Source organism: Pelophylax lessonae (assembly GCF_965119305.1).
Source record: "Pelophylax lessonae genome assembly, chromosome: 10".
Classification (NCBI taxonomy): Eukaryota; Metazoa; Chordata; class Amphibia; order Anura; family Ranidae; genus Pelophylax; species Pelophylax lessonae.
The window spans coordinates 86,663,766-86,684,987 of record NC_138777.1 but is presented as its reverse complement, the minus strand read 5'-3'; the positions used below and the strand labels follow the sequence as shown (position 1 = coordinate 86,684,987).

Below are 21,222 nucleotides of genomic sequence, written 5' to 3'. Positions count from 1 at the left end.
ATAAACCTCCTTTTTTAAATATACTATTTTAATTTATATTAAATTATTATATTAGCAAGTTATACTAACAGACACTTCCTTTCTTAAGGGCCATACACACTATAAGATTTTCTGAAGAATTTTTCCTTCAGATTTACCTTTTCTATGTAGTGCAAGGGCCTGCCAGATTGCATACAAATTGAAAGTGTTTAGGTTTGACCTCATATTATATGGTTTTGGTAAGTCTAAAGGAAAAGAAGTTCATTGAAGGAGCCCACATGATGTGCCCAGTGCAAGTCATAGAAAAACTTTTCTTTATTTTTTTAAATTTAGTTTTACTTGCAATGCTCTACCAACCTATGTGTCCTTCTGTAAGAGAGTTTTGTTCTACTAAGATACTGTATATTATTTACTGTATATTAATCATGTGAATAATGATATGCTTGGTTAAGCTACTTGCCCCAATTTGGAAAGTAAAGAAGGTAGAATTTGCCCTCTGTAAGAAGCTGATGGAGGTTCTGGTTGACAAGACCAGGTCAGGGTTTCTGATTACGGGGGTTAGCAAAGAGGGGTACAATGAGATGAGATTGCAGCATAGAGATCGGCGGGGTCGATAGTGATGATAGTGCCTAAATATCTGACTCTTGGTCCATTGGAACAGGAGCCAGTAATGCCTCATACACACGCACCGATTGTCGGCTGAACGATCGGCCGTCTTTTGTCCAGTGTTGTTGTGTTGGTTGAAATGTGCTCTAAACTGCACACAAATTTTGTCGGCCAACAACAACCAACTTCAGAAGTGATGTCATGTTCTGGTCTACTTTTCGTGTGTTTTTTCTTCTCTGAGCATGCCCAGTCTTGCTCATCTGACTTTTGTCGGCCGAAATCTGTACTGACTGACAAACAATCGGCCGTTCTGGTGACGGCCAACACAAATTTTATAGCATGCACACCAGATTTTGTTCGGCCGAAAAGTCGCAGTCGGTTGTCGGAAGCATCATACTAACAAGCCGACAATCGGCCGATCGGACGTTGGCCGAAAATTTACGGCCAACAATCGGTGCGTGCGTACGGGGCTTAACTCTTGTTCCAATACAGTGATATTTAGCACGGCTGATTATGTGAGGTTAACTTTAAGGCTAGTTTCACTTTCACATTGGCTTTGTCTGTAGTCCACATCCGCCTGAGCAGCAGGGGATCTCCCTCGCTGAGCAGGCGGATGACAGGTCCGTGTTTAGACATAAAAACAGCCCCGCTGTTCTCTATGGGGTGGTCAGATGGTAACGGATTGCCTGTCCAGGCAGTGAAATGTTAAGGAGGGAAGGAAAGGAATGGGAGACAAAAAAAAGTAATGTGCTTGTACTGCAATTTAATGGGTCCAACGTTATTTACTGATGCCCATGATACCTGTGGTGGATCACATGGAGCATAGAAAGGCTCAAGGGTAACGATCAAGATGAGAGGGGAAAGGGAAAATCCCCACTACATTCCATTGGAGATAATGAATTATCGCCATCGTTAGTCTTGAGCATGATAGAAATCGCTAGGTCTAATTCCTCTGAAGAAATTCTGGTTGATATTGATCTGATTGTGTTAAGGTTGGCACACTTGAAGTCCTAATGTATTCTAGAGCTGCTGACAGCTTGTCTGAGAACTCAAAGGCACTTTGAGTATAGTGTAAATTGTAAAGTTTCCTATCAAATTACAAAATTTGGATGCCATCACCTAAGATGTAGAAATGTTGTCTCCTGACTTAGAGATTTAATTAGAAATACATGACCCAGACTAGTGACCTTCCAGCACTGTAGCTTAGCAGTTTTGCAGGTTTCATAAAGTGGTAGTAAACTCCAGAGTTCGACCGATTATCGGCAACACCGATATATTGGGGGCGGATATGCACTTTCCCTGATATATTGGAGTCGGCCTTTGGATTTACCGATATTGCAGATATTTTTGTGACGTCATTGCATATGTTGTGCACACACGTCTGCATTCTAACACCGCCTCCCACGCCTGTGCGGCCCATACGTGATGCCATTTCACCGCACGCTGCACACGTTCTCTGCCTTAAGACCGCCTCCCACGCCTCAGACAGCCTCGTGTACAGCCAGCTGCAGTCCGGTCTGGTAACGGTACCAGCCATCCATCCACCCACAGGCTCTGGTCTCAGCCACCCACCACAGGGTGCTAGCCGCCAGCCATCCGACCTACAACAACTGAACAGGCCAGGGTGAGTGAGTGACACCAAGCCAGCCACCCACACAACAGGGTGACCCCAAGCCAGCCACCCCACCACTGTGTTCCAGCAAGCCAGCCACCCATAACAGGGTGACCCCAAGCTAGCCAGCCAGCCACCACAGTGTTCCTGCAAGCCAGCCACCCATAACAGGGTGACACCATGCGAGCCAGCCACCACAGTGTTCCTCCAAGCCAGCCACCCATAACAGGGTGACACCAACCCAGCCAGCCACCACAGTGTTCCTCCAAGCCAGCCACCCATAACAGGGTGACACCAAGCCAGCCAGCCACCACAGTGTTCCTGCAAGCCAACCACCCATAACAGGGTGACACCAACCCAGCCAGCCAGCCAACCAGCCACCACAGTGTTCCTCCAAGCCAGCCACCCATAACAGGGTGACACCAAGCCAGCCAGCCACCACAGTGTTCCTGCAAGCCAACCACCCATAACAGGGTGACACCAACCCAGCCAGCCAGCCAACCAGCCACCACAGTGTTCCTCCAAGCCAGCCACCCATAACAGGGTGACACCAAGCCAGCCAGCCACCACAGTGTTCCTGCAAGCCAACCACCCATAACAGGGTGACACCCACCCAGCCAGCCAGTCACCCACCACAGTGTTCCTGCAAGCCAGCCACCCATCACAGGGTGACACCAAGCCAGCCAGCCACCCATAATAGGCCAGCCACCACAGTGTTCCTGCAAGCCAGCCATAACAGGGTGACACCAACCCAGCTGCCAGGAGTCAGTGTTTCTGCAAGCCAGCCACAGCCACCCATAACAGGGTGACACCAACCCAGCCAGACACCACAGTGTTCCTGCAAGCCAGCCAGCCACCATGGTGTTCCTGCAAGCCAGCCACCCATAACAGGGTGAAACTAACCCAGCCAGCCACCACAGTGTTCCTGCAAGCCAGCCACCACAGTGTTCCGGCAAACCAGCCACCCATATCAGGGTGACACCAACCCAGCCAGCCACCACAGTGTTCCTGCAAGCCAGCCAGCCACCACAGTGTTCCTGCAAGCCAGCCACCCATAACAGGGTGACACCAAGCCAGCCAGCCAGCCACCACAGTGTTCCTGCAAGCCAGCCACCCATAACAGGGTCACACCAACCCAGCCAGCCACCACAGTGTTCCGAGAAGCCAGCCACCACAGTGTTCCGAGAAGCCAGCCACCACAGTGTTCCGAGAAGCCAGCCACCCATAACAGGGTGACACCAACCCAGCCAGCCACCACAGTGTTCCTGCAAGCCAGCCACCACAGTGTTCCTGCAAGCCAGCCACCCATAACAGGGTGACACCAAGTCAGCCAGCCAGCCACCACAGAGTTCCTGCAAGCCAGCCACCCATAACAGGGTGACACCAACCCAGCCAGCCACCACAGTGTTCCTGCAAGTCAGTCACCCACAACAGGGTGACACCAAGCCAGCCAGCCACCACAGTGTTCCTGCAAGCCAGCCACCCATAACAGGGTGACACCAACCCAGCCAGCCAGCCACCAGAGTGTTCCCGCAAGACAGCAACCCACAACAGGGTGACACCAAGCATCCCACACTGCCGGGCGTCAGCCACCAACCCACAACAGGGTGCCAGCAAGCAACCCACTCTGCCAGGCGTCAGCCACCAACCCACAACAGGGTGCCAGTAAGCAACCCACACTGCCAGGCGTCAGCCACCAACCCACAACAGGGTGCCAGCAAGCAACCCACACTGCCAGGAATCAGCCACTGTAACGGAACAGGGCACCCCTGAGCGGGTACCTCCGTTGACAGATGCTCCTAGTGCTTCCCAAGGGCTCCAAGCACTCCACCAGACACCGTAAGCACTTCAGACTCCACGAACCGCCGCAGCTTGGTTAGGGTGTTGGCATCTCCTACCCACCCTGGACCTACGACAAGGCTCCAGGTTCCTGTGGGTGAACCTCTCTTTCCCCAGAGAGTGCAGCAAAACAAGCTCTTACACAAGCTCTTACAAGAGCTCAGTGTTTCTCTAAGGGAGTATGGAAGACCATAGAAATCCCTTGAAGCAGATTCCCCCAATAAGAGACAAGACTCTAGATGAGGGTGAAGGAACTCAAAACAACTTTATTGAACAAGACTTATATACAGAATTTGGAACATCCCGCCCCCAACAACCGCTTTCCTATTGGTCAATTGTGAAGTACCTGCAGTTCCCCTTCAGGTCCTCCTTAGCCATGCAAATGAGGAATTGAAAATGAGTCAGCAGTGATTGGTCAGATAGCTTGACTAGAAGGACTGCCATGTGCAAGGAGACAGAAGCCCCCAGGGGGCAATCAATGTACACAATAGCCAGACCCAGAACAATGGGAGGTCATTAGCACTTACAATGAGACAGGGCAATCCACATTCCCAATACACAAACAAAAGGAAAACCTTGCTGACATTGAAAGATAAGTAATATACACAGCATTTAGAAATTACAGATGGCAAATGGGAATAAATCTTAATATTTCTATACAGACTTGTATAAAGTACTCGAAATTTCTACTTGAGTAAAAGTACAAGTGCTCGATCAAAAAATTACTTGAGTAGAAGTGGAAGTGCTCGCAGAAAAAGTTACTTAAGTAGAAGTACTAAAGTATTCAACATTTTTTTTACTTAAGTATTGCAAGTAGTTTTTTCAAAAAATTTGCTACTTAAGTACTAAAAGTAAAAAGTACCAGTAGTTTTGAAAAAAAATTTCTACTCAAGTACTGAAAGTAGAAGTACAAGTACTATGTTATGTAGTTATTAAAGAAAGAAGTCAAAAGTTTGAACATCATATTGTTTTTATTATTTCAAATGATTTATTCAAATGATTAACCTGTGTTTGTTAGTAGTTTCTTGATGCACTTTAAGCGCTGTAGCACCATTTATTTGTTTGTTTCATATTTTCTTTTTATTGGAAAGATTTGGTATAGCAGCTTTTATTATACACAGCCTTTATTTTCGTATGCGCTGATTTGCAAATGACATTATACACATTTTTTTGAGCGTTATGCAACCTGCCATCTACTGTTCTGGCAGTGGTAATTTTTTTAAAAGTAACGAGTAACTATGCAGCACAAAAAAAAAATACTTGAGTAGAAGTATCGAAATCATTGAAAAAATGTAGTGAAGTAAAAGTAGAAGTAGGAGAAAAAAATTCTACTCTAGGAAAGTACAGATACCGCTTTTCGGTACTTAAGTACAGTACTTAAGTAGTTCTACTTCGTTACTATACATCTCTGTTTCTATATGGAGATATTGCTGGCAAATATGAAGCAATCCAAACCATTACTTATCTGTCTTTAAATTCCAGTGATGGTGAATACCGTCACAGCCACCAACCCACAACAGGGCGACAGCAGCAGCAGCAGCAGCAGCAGCAACTTCAGCAAGCCATTATTTAAATCTTTTTTGTGTCTTTCAAATTGAAATGGAGATGGATGAGGAGAAAAAAAGCAAAAGTGTAAATATGATAGTGCCCTTCATTTACGCTGATGGGTAATTACGGTAGTGCCCTTTATTTAAGCTGACGGGCAATTACGGTAGTGCCCTTTATTTCCGCTGATGTGTAATTACGTTAGTGCCCTTTTCTTACGCTTACGGGTAATTACGGTAGTGCCCTTTATTTAGGCAGATGGTTAATTACGGTAGTGCCCTTTATTTAAGCTGACGGGTAATTACGGTAGTGCGCTTTATTTACGCTGACGGGTAATTACGGTAGTGACCTTTATTTAAGCTGATGGGTAATTACGGTAGTGCCCTTTATTTATGCTGATGGGTACTTATGGTAGTGCACTTTTTTACGCTGGTGGGTAATTACGATAGTGCCCTTTATTTAAACTGACCAGTCATTATGGTAGTGCCCTTTTTTACGCTGACAGGTAATTACGGTAGTGCCCTTTATTTACGCTGATGGGTAATTACGGTAATGCTCTTTATTTAAGCTGACGGGTAATTACGGTAGTGCTCTTTATTTACGCTGATGGGTAATTACGGGTAATGCCCTTTATTTACATCGACGGGTCATTACGGTAGTGCTCTTTATTTACGCTGATGGGTAATTACGGTAATGCCCTTTATTTACGCTGACGGGTAATTACAGTAATGCCCTTTATTTACGCTGATGGGTAATTACGGTAGTGCTATTTATTTACGCTGACGGGTAATTACGGTAATGCCCTTTATTTACGCTGACGGGTAATTACAGTAGTGATCTTTATTTACGCTGACGGGAAATTACGGTAGTGCTCTTTATTTACGCTGACGGGTAATTACGTTAGCGCTCTTTATTTACGCTGACGGGTAATTACGGTAGTGCTCTTTATTTACGCTGACGAGTAATTACGGTAGTGCTCTTTATTTACGCTGACGGGTAATTACGGTAGTGCTCTTTATTTACGCTGACGGGTAATTACGGTAGTGCTCTTTTTTTACGCTGATGGGTAATTACGGTAGTGCTCTTTATTTACGCTGACGGGTAATTACGGTAATGCCCTTTATTTACGCTGATGGGTAATTACGGTAGTGCTATTTATTTACGCTGACGGGTAATTACGGTAATGCCCTTTATTTGCGCTGACGGGTAATCACGGTAGTGCTCTTTATTTACGCTGACGGGTAATTACGGTAGTGCTCTTTATTTGCGCTGACGGGTAATTACGGTAAGGCCATTTATTTACGCTGACGGGTAATTACGGTAGTGCTCTTTATTTATGCTGACGGGTGATTACGTTAGTGCTCTTTATTTACGTTGACGGGTAATTACGGTAGTGCTCTTTATTTACGCTGACGAGTAATTACGGTAGTGCTCTTTATTTACGCTGACGGGTAATTACGGTAGTGTTCTTTATTTGCGCTGATGGGTAATTACGGTAAGGCCATTTATTTACGCTGACGGGTAATTACGGTACTGCTCTTTATTTAGTCTGACGGGTAATTACGGTAGTGCTCTTTATTTACGCTGACGGGTAATTACGGTAGTGCTCTTTATTTACGCTGACAGGTAATTACGGTAATGCCCTTTATTTACGCTGATGGGTAATTACGGTAGTGCTATTTATTTACGCTGACGGGTAATTACGGTAATGCCCTTTATTGGCGCTGACGGGTAATCACGGTAGTGCTCTTTATTTACGCTGACGGGTAATTACGGTAAGGCCATTTATTTACGCTGACGGATAATTACAGTAGTGATCTTTATTTACGCTGACGGGAAATTACGGTAGTGCTCTTTATTTACGCTGACAGGTAATTACGTTAGTGCTCTTTATTTACGCTGACGGGTAATTACGGTAGTGTTCTTTATTTACGCTGACGGGTAATTACGGTAGTGCTCTTTATTTACGCTGATGGGTAATTACGGTAGTGCTCTTTATTTACGCTGACAGGTAGTTACGGTAGTGCTCTTTATTTACGCTGACGGGTAATTACGGTAATGCCCTTTATTTACGCTGATGGGTAATTACGGTAGTGCTCTTTATTTACGCTGACGGGTAATTACGGTAGTGCTCTTTATTTACGCTGACGGGTATTTACAGTAGTGCTCTTTATTTACGCTGACGGGTAATTACGGTAGTGCTCTTTATTTACGCTGACGGGTAATTACGGTAGTGCTCTTTATTTACACTGACTCTTTTCTGTGACAACATGTGCCTAATGCTAGCCAGACCGTTATCATGTGGGATCAAACAGTATAGGGCCTCTACATCAAAGGCAACCAATATGGCTTAGTGTGGAATGTGTATACCATCGATATTTTGTAATAAGTGAATGGTATCTTATATATAACGGGGGAGATTTCGGACGTAGGGACATAAAAAATTGTCTACAAATTTACTGCGATTCTCAGTAAGGGAGCTGTTACCAGAACCCATAGGTCTCCCTGTTGGATGATTAAAGCCCCGTACACACATACCGATCGTCGGCGAACGATCGGCCGTCTTTTCTCCCCGGGCTGTCGTTGTGTCTGTTGAAAAGTGCAAAGACAGCACAAGAATTTTGTCCGCCGACTGCAGCCGACTGCAGAAGTGCTGTCATGTAATGGTTAACTTTCCTTGTGTTTTTTCTTTTCTGAGCATGCCCAGTCTTGCAAATCTGCGGTCTGTCGGCCGAATTCTGTACTGACTGGCGAACAATCGGCCGCTCTGGTGTCGGCATACAAAAATTTTAATGCTTGCATGACAGATTCTTTTCGGCCGAATGTGCGCTGTCGGCTGTCGGAGGCATCATACTAACAAGCCTACAATCGGCAGATCGGTCGTCGGCCGAAGCTTTTCGGCCGACGATCGGTACGTGTGTACGGGCCTTTAGGCTCTTGTGCAGTTTGGGTAGGGAGTAGAAGGTTGGTGTACGTGGTAAGGCTGTCCCAATCACATTTCTTCATGACACCTTGCAAGTATGCAGTGTCACCTTTTCTCCCACTCCCCCTTCCCCCACCACTTTCTCTCCCATCCCCTCCTTTTGTCCCCCCCCCCCCTACTTTTCTCTCCTTTTCATTCCTTTTTCTCTTTTTTAATTTCTTTCTCTTCTCTTTTGATTTATGGTCACATTCATACTTTAATACAAATTATTATTTCAATTTTTTTAGATTCCATTCCAGTAGGGAGGATCCATGCCTATAGCGCCCCTTGTGGACACCTGAGTGTTTTTACATGTGTGGCACTCACAGGGATAACACTGGATGCAGTCCCATTTGGTTATACTTTTTGCTTCTTGGTTTTAAATTTGCACGGTTCTATCAGTCAATGGGATTGTGTACCCCAAGGTCTGTATAAATTACAAGCTATTGTATGATGTCATTTTTGAAAAGATGGAGTTATGGACATACTTATATTGTTATACACTTAACTAATGGGAATCTTCTCATTTTCTAGATCTAGCTTTGTAAATGCATTCATAGACCCCTGATGAAGAAAAAGACTTTGTATTTCAAAACGCGTTGGGTCATAGCTGTATGTCAACATTGATGTTTTGTCATATGTATCTATTTTTGTAAAATAAAATATATATTTTTTGAGATCCATCTTCTACTATTTCTTTACACTTCAGCAACTTTTTACCCTCTAAAATCCCAATCAGAGGGAACTTCTTCTGTACTATTTACAGACACAAATCTCTGTGTTCAACTAGTGTGTCCATCCCCCACACAGTTAGAAAGCATCCCCTAGGGACACACTTAATCCTTTAATCGCCCCTGGCCTTAACCACTTCCCTGCCAGTGTCATTAGTACAGTTACCGTGCATATTTTTAGCACTGATTACTGTAGTAACGTCACTGATTCCCTAAAAAGTGACGGTAATGTGTCTAATCCGTCCGCTGCACTGTCGCAGTCCTGCTAAAAATTTGCTGATCACCGCCATTACTAGTAAAAATAAATAAATAAATAAAAATGCCTTAAATCTTTAGTTTGTAGACGCAATAACTTTTGCGCAAACCAATCAATATACACTCATTGGGATTTTCTTTTACCAAGACTATCTAGCAGAACACATATTGGCCTAAAATGATGACAAAAATTAGATTTTTTTTTTTTACAGTAACTATTTTATTGGCTGTATTTTATAAACAGAAACTAAAAAATATTTCTTTTTTCTTTTCAAAATTGTGGCTCTTTCTTTGTTTTTATAGCACACAAAATAAAAACAGCAGAGATGATCAAATACCACCAAAAGAAAGCTCTATTTGTGGGGGAAAAAAGAGCAAATTTTATTTGGGTACAGCGTGGCACAACTGCACAATTGTCAGTTAACCACTTTACGTCTGCTCACAGTAATACTACTGCGGCAGAGTGGCTCGTTATCGTCTGACGACGGAGGCTCGCTCCCGCTGTCGGGGATCGAGTCTGGAGATCCGAGATGTGTGTAAACACAGCGGGCGGATCTCCATAGTGACAGGGAGTGACAGATCGGACTGTTCAGCATAGCTGGACATCCGATCTGTCCATGACTCACTCAGTCACCTCCCCCCCCACACGTCAGTAAGCACCAGGCATACATTAACCCCTCCCTCTCCAATAAAATTAACCCCTTCACTGCCAGTGTCATTTTTACAGTAACAGTGCATATGTATAGCACTGATTACTGCAGTAATGTCACTGGTACCCCCAAAAGTGTCAAAAATGTCAGTCAAGGGTCCGATCTGTCCGCCGCAATGTCGCAGTCCCGCAAAAAAAAAAAAAAAAAAAAAAAAAAAAAATCGCAGATCGCCGCCATTACGCGTTAAAAAAAAAACACCAAAAATGACAGAAATCTTTCCCTTTGTTAGTAAATGCAATAACTTTTGCGCAAACCAATCAAAATACGCTTATTGCGATTTTTTTTACCAAACATATGTAGCATAAAACAAATTGGCCAAAAATTTTTAAAAAAATTGTTTTTTACATCTTTTTTGGGGGGAATTTCATATAAAAAAATGTTAAAAATATTGTTATTTTTTTCAAAATAAACGCTCTTTTTTTGTTTATAGCGCAAAAAGTAAAAAATCGCACAGGTGATCAAATACCACCAAAAGAAAGCTCTGTTTGTGGGAAAAAAAAAAGGACGTAAATTTCGTTTGGGTACGGCGTCGCACGACCGCGCAATTGTCAGTTGAAGTCGCACAGCGCCGAATCGCAAAAAGTGACCTGGACGGAAGACAGCAAAATCCTCCGGTGGTAAAGTGGTTAAAGCATCGCAGTGCCATATCACAAAAATGGCCTGGTCTTTAAATGGGGGGGTAAAACCTTCCGGAGCTGAAGTGGTTAATGGGGGCTGTGTGACATCAGCTGCAAAGAATGATTAAGTAAAATAAATGTATTTACCTTAGAGAGGGCGCGTTTATGAGGAGAAATGATTGCGTTCTACAAATGCATCAATAAATGATGACTTTAAAGTTTAACAACTTGTTTAACCACTTGCCGACCGCCCACCACAGATATACTGCGGCAGGCTGGCTCGGCTGCGTGAACCACCTTACCTGTACGGCAGTCCGCCGGGGGCACGTGCCCGCCCCCATTAGGCAGCGCGGAAGCCAATCCACAGGGCCGGCGGCCGCGATTGCTGCCGGGCACCCGCGATCACTCCATGTGGAGAAAGAACGACGGTCTGCTGTTGTAAACACAGCAGACCATTGTTCTCTCTGGAATGAACACAGAGTGCCTGTGATCCTCCTATTTAGGATCACAGGTCTCTGTGTTGATTCCACAAGTTCCTCCCCCATACAGTTAGAAAACACTCCCCTAGGCTCACACAACCCTTTGATCGCCCCTAAGTTAACCCCTTCCCTGCCAGTGTCATAATTACAGTAAGAGTGTATATTTTTAGCACTGATTACTGTAGTAATGCCACTGGTCCCACCAAAAGTGTCAAAAATGGGGTCTGATCTGTCTGCTGCAATGTCGCAGTCCTGCTAAAAATCGCTGATCGCTGCCATTACTAGTAAAAACAAGATTAATAAAAATGACATAAATCTTTCCCCTAGTTTGTAGAAGAGAAAATGTTTGCGCAAACCAATCAAAATACGATTATTGAGATTTTTTTTACCAAAAATATGTATCAGAATACAAGTTGTCCTAAAAGGATGAAAAAATTATGATTTAAATTTTTTTTTGGGATGTGGGGGGGGGGGGGATGTTATATAGCAGAAATGTTAAGATATTGTTTTGTTTTTTTCAGAATTTTCGCTCTTTTTTTGTTTATAGCGCAATAAATAAAAATTTCACAGGTGATCAAATACCACCAAAAGAAAGCTTTATTTGTAAGAAAAAAAAGAACATAATTTTATTTAGGTACAGCGTCGCATGACCGCGCAATTGTCTGTTAAAGTATCACAGTGCCGAACCACAAAAAATGGCCTGATCATTAAGGGGCAAATTCTTCCAGTTCAGAAGTGGTTAAAGGGAAACTCCAGTCAAAAATGACATTTTTCCTATTAATAGTATATTAATATCTTTATCCTTGATATTATTCATTTTCTTGCTAGCTGCTTGTGGAGCTTAGAAAGTCTTATCTAAGCTAGACAATCAGCTTCTTTCTGTTCTTCACTGACAACGCCATCTCCCTTTTGCCAAGTCTTCCCTTTCCTGATAAGGTTGTCAGTCTTTCTTAGACAGGCAAACCTAGACCTGCCCAGCTCCGACCCCATCCCTCCTATCCTTTACCATGATCTCCTCCTGTCTTCATTGCCTCGTTTAGGCTAGCAGCTTCTCCTGAAAGAGAGGGAGAGGGGGAAGTGGGGTCACGTGACTGGCGCAATATATGAAAGAAATAAGGTACAAAGGAACATTTTTGAAAGTTACAGGATACAGATCGATTTCTATTGCTCATTACATGTGATTAAAGAGTTAAAAGGCTCCGTTTCCACTAGTGCGACTTGTCATGTGACTTTGAAAGTCACAGCCCATTGATTTCAATGGCACTCGTTCCCATCAATGCCACTTTGAAAATCAGCGACTTTAAAAAGGTGCCTGCACTATTTTGATGCGACTTTGATCCAGAGAGTGTAAAGTTGGATCAAAGCTGCACTCAAATTCGCACCCTAAATCTATCCATTTAAGAGTCGCACTAGTGGAAACGTAGCCACTAGGCTAGAGTGCAGCTTTGATCCAACTTTACACTCTCTGGACCAAAGTAGTACATTTTCAAAATCGCTGATTTTCAAAGTTGCATAGCTGGAAATGGGTGACATTGAAATCAATGGGCTGGGACTTGTCATGTGACTTTGTGTCCAAAGTCACACTAGTGGAAACAGAGCTTTAGTCTACGTTTCCACTATTGTGATTTAAAGTGCGACTTTGATGCAACTTTGATATAACTTTACACTCTCTGGATCAATGGCGCTTCAAAAGTTGCATCAAAGAAGTGCAGGTACCTTTTCAAAGTCACTGATTTTCAAAGTCACGTAGATGGGAGTGGGTGCCATTGAAATCAATGGGCTGTGACTTGTCATGTGACTTTGTGTGTCCAAAGTCGCAGCACAAGTCGCACAAGTGGAAACATAGACTTAGTGTGGTTGCCTGTACTATGATCATTGTAGACTGAGCTGAGACACTAGAGCACTTCCAGATACACGGAAAGCTCCCCCCATGTCCAGCTTCCTTCCCCTATGGTAGTCTTCATTCAAAGCCCAGTACAGCTATACAGTACTGTATATGTGACCCCGCCCTCGTGTGCTGTGTGATTGGCTCTTTTTTATTTCTTAATTTTCTCATGAATTAGGATGTACAATGCATCCTTACTGATGAGAGGAAACTGGGCGGGAACCTATGATCAGCTCCTCCCATTCTGTATATGCCCACTGACTACACAGGAACAGTGCCCCTCCCTGGAAGTGATGTCACTGGCTTTCAGTAACCACACCCACTTGCTGATCTTGGACACAGAAGAAGGAGGAATTGAAGTCATGTGACAGGCACTGGATACTGCAAAATAAAAGGTAGAAAAACGGAGATTTCTTCATTTTGACACATAAGGCTGAATTCCGCTCACATTAATGATTGCAGGAGAGAATTTAAGGTATTAGGCTGCACTTCTGCTTTAATCCTAGCTCCCTGTCATCATGGATGTGTGCAAACAATTTAGGGGTGGAGGAAAGGTGGTTTAAACTGAAAATTTGGAGAGGGTTCTTTACGGTCAGAGCAGAAAAAATGTTTAACAAGCCCCCCCAAAGTAGTGGTTTCAGCTGGGAGTATTAACAAATTCAAAAAACTCCTAGATATTTTCCTATATGAGCACAATATACAGGGAGAGGACTCAGAAGAATAAAAAATGAACACACGTTTGACTTCATCAATATTGCAACCTTATCTACTATGCAATGATGCAGAAAATATTTTTTTTTTCACAGCTTTATTTTAAAAGAAAGAAGGAAAACATTTTTTATTTTTATGTTACAAAAATATACATAAAATGACACCAATTTATTACAACTGGAGAGTAATTGCTCATAATAGTTACATTTCTGTATTGCAGTTTAGAAAATACAACAGGCACCTGGATATTTGTAACACAATCTTCCTTTTGCGGTTTTGAAATCCGTTCTATTGTAGGTTTGATCATTTGCATGTAATCGCCCAGATTCCATATAACAGGAGAAAGACTGAATACAGAACGACAGGACAGCCAGAGTATAAGAAATGTAAACTTCTACTCTTTTACATTGCTCATTGTACTTATTACAGAGGTGCGTCACACAATTCGTTTGACAGAATAACTAAAAAAATTTCTAAATAAAAATAAATTCACAATAAAAGATTAGTAAAAACTAAAATTATATACTTACTGGAACTTTTTATGTAGTGGGTGTTAAGCTGGCCATGCAGTCCCTGGAAGACTGGCTGAATTTAACATTGGCTTTCCGAACAGGTCTGTCTGTCAGTTTTTCAGGCGGACCTGATTAGATGCTCCATTCACCCCTATGGAGCACCGGAGGCTAGAGGTGACATGTCCGCTGACACCCACTGCTATCCAATCCCATCCTGTCCTTGAAATCCAGATGGGTGGGAACCTTTTTTCCATCCGTCTGGAGGATCGGATCAGATGAACATGGACAGGCGGACCGTTTTCATTCAATCTCCTCATAGAGGAGAGCGGGGATCTGACAGCTCCGTCTCAGCACAGAGAACAGAGAGGGACCGGTCATCAGCCTGCTCAGCGGGGATCGGCAGATCGATCTCCACTGAGCAAAACGGAATCCACCGGGCGGAAAGCACGTGTGAAAGGACCCCAAGTGTGGCTGTTCCCGCTCAACATACTTCGAAGGGACATGCTGAAAGACTTTTGTGGATCTTACTAATTGGCTGCAGCTGCCTATCAGTGTACGTTTTTGAACATTCTACTAGTGCAGGGGTCCTCAACTATGGCCCGTGGGCCACATCTGGCCAGCAGGCATTTGCAGAACCTAGGGGCAGACTGGGCTGACGTCACGTCATCTGACTTAAAGCAGAGCGAGCCCGAGGCCACAGCATTTGGAGCGGAGGAGGATTTAACTTCCTCCTCCTTCCTCGCTCCGCCCAAAGTGGTTTAGCTCCACCCACCTCCTCCATCATCTCAGGCGGCATGGTCAGAGGGGAAAGAACTGCCAGGACTTGAGAGCGATTGTCTGGTCTTAGGTGAGGCTGACTGAGCACTGAGGATGAATCATGTGTATCATGGGGAGCCAGGCACTGCAGAGAGATCCATAAAAAGAGGAGGGGTTCATGCTGGTACTTGTAGTCCTTTACTTTTGGGGGGTGTGACCCCACATAAATGAAGGACTACAGGTCACAGCATGAATCCCTCAGAGCGGAGGATGCAATACCCCCTAACTAGTTAAGGACTACAGGCCCCAGCATGAACCCATGAGATCTAAGGGGTTCATGCTGGGACTAGTAGTCCATCTTTGGTGGTGGTCACAGCTCTAGATCTAAGAGGTTCATAATGGGACTAGCAGTCCTTCACTTTTTTTTTGGGGGGGGGGGCACATCCTTAGATCTCAGGGGTTCATGCTGGGATTCCATGACTTTTGGGAGGTATGAACTTCCTAAAAGTGAAGGACTGCAAGTTCCAGCATGAACCCCTCAGAGCTGAGGATGTGACACCCCCTCCTAACTAGTGAAGGACTATAAGTCCCAACATGAGACCCTGAGATCTAAGAATGTGACCCCCCCCCAAAAGTGAAGGACCACTTGTGCCAGCATGAACCCCTCAGAGCTGAGGACATGACAGCCCCCCAACTAGTGAAAGACTATAAGTCCCAACATGAGACCCTGAGATCTAAGAATGTGACCCCCCCCCAAAAGTGAAGGACCACTTGTGCCAGCATGAACCCCTTAGAGCTGAGGACATGACAGCCCCCCCAACTAGTGAAGGACTATAAGTCCCAACATGAGCCCCTGAGATCTAAGAATGTGACCCCCTTAGCTCTCATGCTCATGCTGGGACTTGTAGTCATTCACTAGTTGGGGGGGGGGGGGTCAGCTCTTCAGCTCTGAGGGGTTCATACAGGGACTTGTCTGCACTGCTTGCACTTTAGTTCCATAGGCCATGGTGGTACAAGTCCCCCGGGGGAAATTAATTGTTTACCAGAGCAAGCAGGTATTAGATGTGCATATCTGGTGTATATAACAGAGCATCTCATTAGCCAAAAGCAGGCCCATACTTCCCATTGAAATACTTATAAGTTTATGTTGATTAAAATTGTTCTTCATTTTAAATATTTTATTGTTCTTTCCTGTTTTTTTGTGCACTACAAATAAAATATATGCATAGGAATTCTTTCATATTTTTTTCAAACTATAGTCCGGCCCCCAACAGTGTCTGAGGGACAGTGAACTGGCCCCCTATTTCAAAAGTTTGAGGACCCCTGTACTAGTGTATGGCCATACAATTTGTTTGGATGAATTCGCAACGCCCAGACATAGCATGTGATTTGCATAGTAGTGCGATGCAAATCACATGCAATGTCTGACTTTTGCATATGTGTGAACCGCCACTAATGTAGGGTAAATGTAATTTCCTACTCATTACCTTTGATCATCAGCTCCATCTAGTGGCCATAAAGCAATATTTCCCTGACTGCAGCATTTCAGGAAAATGCTGCATTGTGGCCTTTAGATGGAGCCGACTATCCTAGGAAACTCACAATATGGGGGATAAGTTAACAAGTATTGAAACTGATGGCTCTGTAGAACAGCCAGAAAGCATTTTCATAAAGCGGTCAACAAAAACAACCTAACATTTTTCTCATAACATGATCCCTTTAAAATTACCAATTGAACCAAACACTTCTGCTTCTTTACCATTTCATATAGACTGTGCGCTTTTCATTGGCCTATCCTTCAACCTATTTAGATAATACAGAAGTTTACTGAAAACATGCAGAAACAATATTGGCAAAGAAGAATTCCAAGCATGGCTATAATATACATAGTTACATTGTTGAACACAGGAAGTCAGCTGCTTGGCACCATTCAGAGAATACTTTGCATTTTCCGAATGAATGCAAGGCATTCTCTGATTGGACGAGGCAGAAAGGTGAGGAGGGGATGTCATGCTCTCCACCTTGTCCAAAGTATTCTCTGGATAACGCCTGTGCTTAGTGGCCAACCCCAAAACAAATTTGCGATGTATAGCACTTTGCTCCTGCGCTCTTAGCGAGAGCCCCCCAACCACTCCTTCCATGGAACTCGCACTTGGCATCCCAAATGGCTAAGGCCTTGCTGCCCTATAAGACCGGGGTAGTCCAAAAGTACTGCAAACAAAAAACAAAGAAAGGGCGCACTGGCCTAGCGCATTATCCTCAATATAGGCTTTATTAGTAAAAACTAAAAGTGACTACTCACAAACAATGGTGTAAACCAGCAAATCAAATCCAAACATCGGGATCAATTAGTGTAAATGTCCACGTTCCTTGATGAAAATGGCGGCTGACATGTTTCGAGGCTTTGCCTCTTCCTCAGAGCCCAACCTCCTGTGTTCACAATGCATCAGGCGGCCGCTCAGCATAAGACCAAGAAGCAAGTGAAGATCATTGGAGTAGCAGTGTCTACTTCAGTCGTTTCCAGGGCACCGGCCAGGTATGGTGTATACATAGTTTAATGGCCCCAAGCTGGACAAATGTAACCATGTATAATAAAGCCATACCTGGACTTCTTATTTAAGGTTCCATAGACAAAACACACATCTAGCAGCTGAAGACCATCTCTGGATCACCACAGGCATCCAGAGACTGGATTTATTGACAGAACATAATTTTCAATGTTCTTGTATATTGATACTAAACACCATTCAAGCAGGCAATTTTCAGTTTGGGGTGGTACGCCTTTTTAGCAGCTGTATATAAAGTCCAAAGAACTAAGAATATGCTGAACTATAAATATTCATACTCCTGTATACAAATTATATATACATATAAGCTATAGAGGAAAAATGTACAACCGGCAATGAAAATTGCCTAGCCCATATTACTCAAGACGGTCCCAGGTATGCCTATTGGTGTGCATGTTTATGGGCAGGCCACTGGTTATGAGCTGCTTGGCTCACCTGATACTGGAAGTAATACACAGACGTCTATATGTACACACATGGATATGTTTGTATTTTACTGAGGAAAAAAAAAAGGAAATTTTATTATTAAGCAAACTAGATGTAAAGTAAGCACGGTTTTCTGTAATTCGGAAGTATTGCAATATCTCCTCTCAGGTCAAATTTAGTTTGAAACCCAACTCCAGCCAAAACTTTATATTATGATTTGGATAAAGTGGGAAAACATTAAAATCCCCATCAATTTTTAATCGCTATCTCTACTGATTTTACCTTTTGTATAGACTTAGACTTGAAAATCTCTCCAACTAGAACAAAGATAAACAATAGTAAGCAGAACCGGAAGGGATAAAACTTCTGATGAATGTATTTTTATTGCGGTTTGCGTCTCCCTATCCTAAAGACAACCACTGCCCACAATACTTGTAATGGGGTCACTGGGACAGGTAATGAGGGAAAATAGCCCCAAAGATAGTGGTATAGTAGGATAGTAAGTGCGGCAGCAAGGTTTAAAACAACATTCTGGCAACACATTTGAGAGTCAGACCACTGCTCACAAACACTTCACACCTGGCGGTCCATCGGCGGACTCAGTTTTTCTCAGCGGGGGATCGATCAGCCGATCCCCCACTGAGCAGGCAGATGGCAGCTCTGTCTCCACACTGTGTGCGTAGACAGAGCTGTCAGGTCCCCGCTGTTCTCTTTGGGGGATTCGGATGGGGACGGACCGTTTTCGTTTGAACATCAATAGTAGAAAAAAAACAGCCAGACTTGGATTCTAAATGATCAGCACAGGTGAAGCATAATAAAAATGTGCATAGTACATGGAGAAATATCAATAAAAAAACAATGTAATTTTTTTTATATTGAATACATTGTTCCATTGTCCTTGTAAACGTTCCTAAGCTATCTACTGAACGTTCCTAAGCTATCTACTGAACTCATTGGAAAATGATGATGCTTGTGATAGGGGAACTGTAGACACCATGTAAGGTAGTGCCTACATAGACATCTGTAGATAAGGTCAATGTGCAAACTGTACACATTGCAATTGGAGCAATGGGTAGTGTAAAGTATTGTGTAATGGACCAAAGTAGATAATAAATACTATTTACAGACTTTAGTATATCACAGTCGTGCCTTATTACTTCCAGTTTGTCCATAGGGGTTATGGTTTACCTATAAACACACCATTTCACTTTCTATTTGTAAAAATGACCCCAAAAAAATTGTTCTGTCATCTAGAGTAATAACATTGACCTAATTAAATAACCTTAAAATATATATCCACATATAGAATCTTGGATACTTCTATATACACAAATAATAATATACACTATTACTGTAGAATTTACATATATACAGCTATAAAAAGGTAAAGCGGGTTGTCCATAGTTTGTTGAATTGTTCATTGATGCCACCTTGTGGTCAGAGCGTGGGATAACAATGTACACTGCCAGCACAACTTGAGCAGCAGCAACAGCAGCAACCAGGCACCAGCGTGGGTTCTGTGGGATTCTTCTTTAGGTTGTCCAACTTCTTTGCGTCAAACACATCCTTCTCATCCCGAAGCTTTTTGTTAATGTCCCTGCAACACAGCATGCATTACCAGTACAGCATTATTACTTGAGCATGTGAATATCTTTTACAATTATTCTTGATATTTACATTTTCTGTGTAACTTAAATTATTTTACCCATTCTAAAAGGCTAGTAATTCATTTTATGCCTGATTGTGCCTTTCTTGACAAAATTGCTTTTGCTCAATCAATCAGGATTCCAGCTGAAGTCTACAGCTGTGACATGTCTATTTTATCCGGTAAACCATCTCATAAATATATAGGAGCTATTATAGTTGTGAAAACATTCGTACTTCTGTCCATTCAGTGCCAAGATCTATACCACTCTGCCAGACAGTACAGCCAGGTCCAGGGCCGGGACAAGGGGTGGGCAGGAGGAGCGGTTGCCTTGGGCGCAATGGTTTATTACAGGGATGGGGGGAACCTTGACCCTAACCCTAAGGGAAAGGGGGCGCAGTTTGGCATCCTTGCCCTGGGCGCTGGATGACCTTGTCCCAGCACTGGCCAGGTGAGTGACCTCTCTTTTGATAATGATCTCAATGTTTAGTTATTTATGTTCATGAACATGAAACTGTAGTCATCTGTGTTTGAATTGTAGTTAATCTTTATAGTAAACCTTCCATTGCTGGCAATATTTGGAAGCTAGGAGCAAGAACACCGGGACATGACAAACTAGCAGGAGGAAAGTTCAAAATTAATCTTAAAAAATATTATTTTACTGAGAGTAGTTGATGCTTGGCGTAAACGTTCAGCAATGGTAGTGTGTCCCTCTACAGTAAGTGGATTCAAACATGCTTTGGGCAAACATGAATGTAGGTGCGGTCAAAAACTTAAAAAAAACCCCCAAAAAACACACACACACACATATATATATATAAATAACAAAAAAAAAAAAAACAGGGCAGACTCAATGGACCACTCTGTCTTTTTTCTGCCTTCACTCTTCTTAGTTACTCTTCAGAAATGGCTAGTTGCTTGGCCGTTATACCAATACATTGACTTCAATACTTTCAGAGTAATGGACTTGGACTTCTGATCTATGTGCTTATTCAGGGGCAATGATTTAAAGTACTGAAGTACATCGGTGAGCATGGCAGCCAGACAGCTAGTATTTTTTTAAAGGAAAGTAGCCTCCATTGGCATTGCTAGGCCCAAGCATTTGGGTCATGTGCCCTGAGTCTAATGAAACCCAGATTTGCATATAGCACCAGGCAGAGTAAATAAAGCCCGCATTACTTTATCTCTATCCGATAATCTATTTTACTGCGGTCTAATTGGCCAAAATTAAAGGGAGCATGCACCACTGTCCATCAATACTCCTGACCAATGCCCTTTGTGTGCTGTACTGTGCATTACATACTCCTGACCACTAAATTCTGTAAGCTGTGCTATACATCATACTACAGTACACTTTATTACAAACTCCAGACCAAAGTGTACAG

General features: G+C 43.2%; 1 protein-coding gene across 1 annotated transcript in view; it reads right to left on the bottom strand.

The window, feature by feature from the left end:
- Positions 1-19,453: 19,453 nt before the first annotated feature.
- Positions 19,454-21,222, bottom strand: part of CRACR2B (calcium release activated channel regulator 2B) — a 103,415-nt gene continuing 101,646 nt past the window's right edge. Inside the window, exon 10 of the mRNA XM_082269730.1 lies at positions 19,454-19,789. Within this exon, the coding sequence (XP_082125856.1) occupies positions 19,630-19,789 (160 nt within the window). The 3' untranslated portion in view covers positions 19,454-19,629. The remainder of the gene's footprint in view (positions 19,790-21,222) is intronic.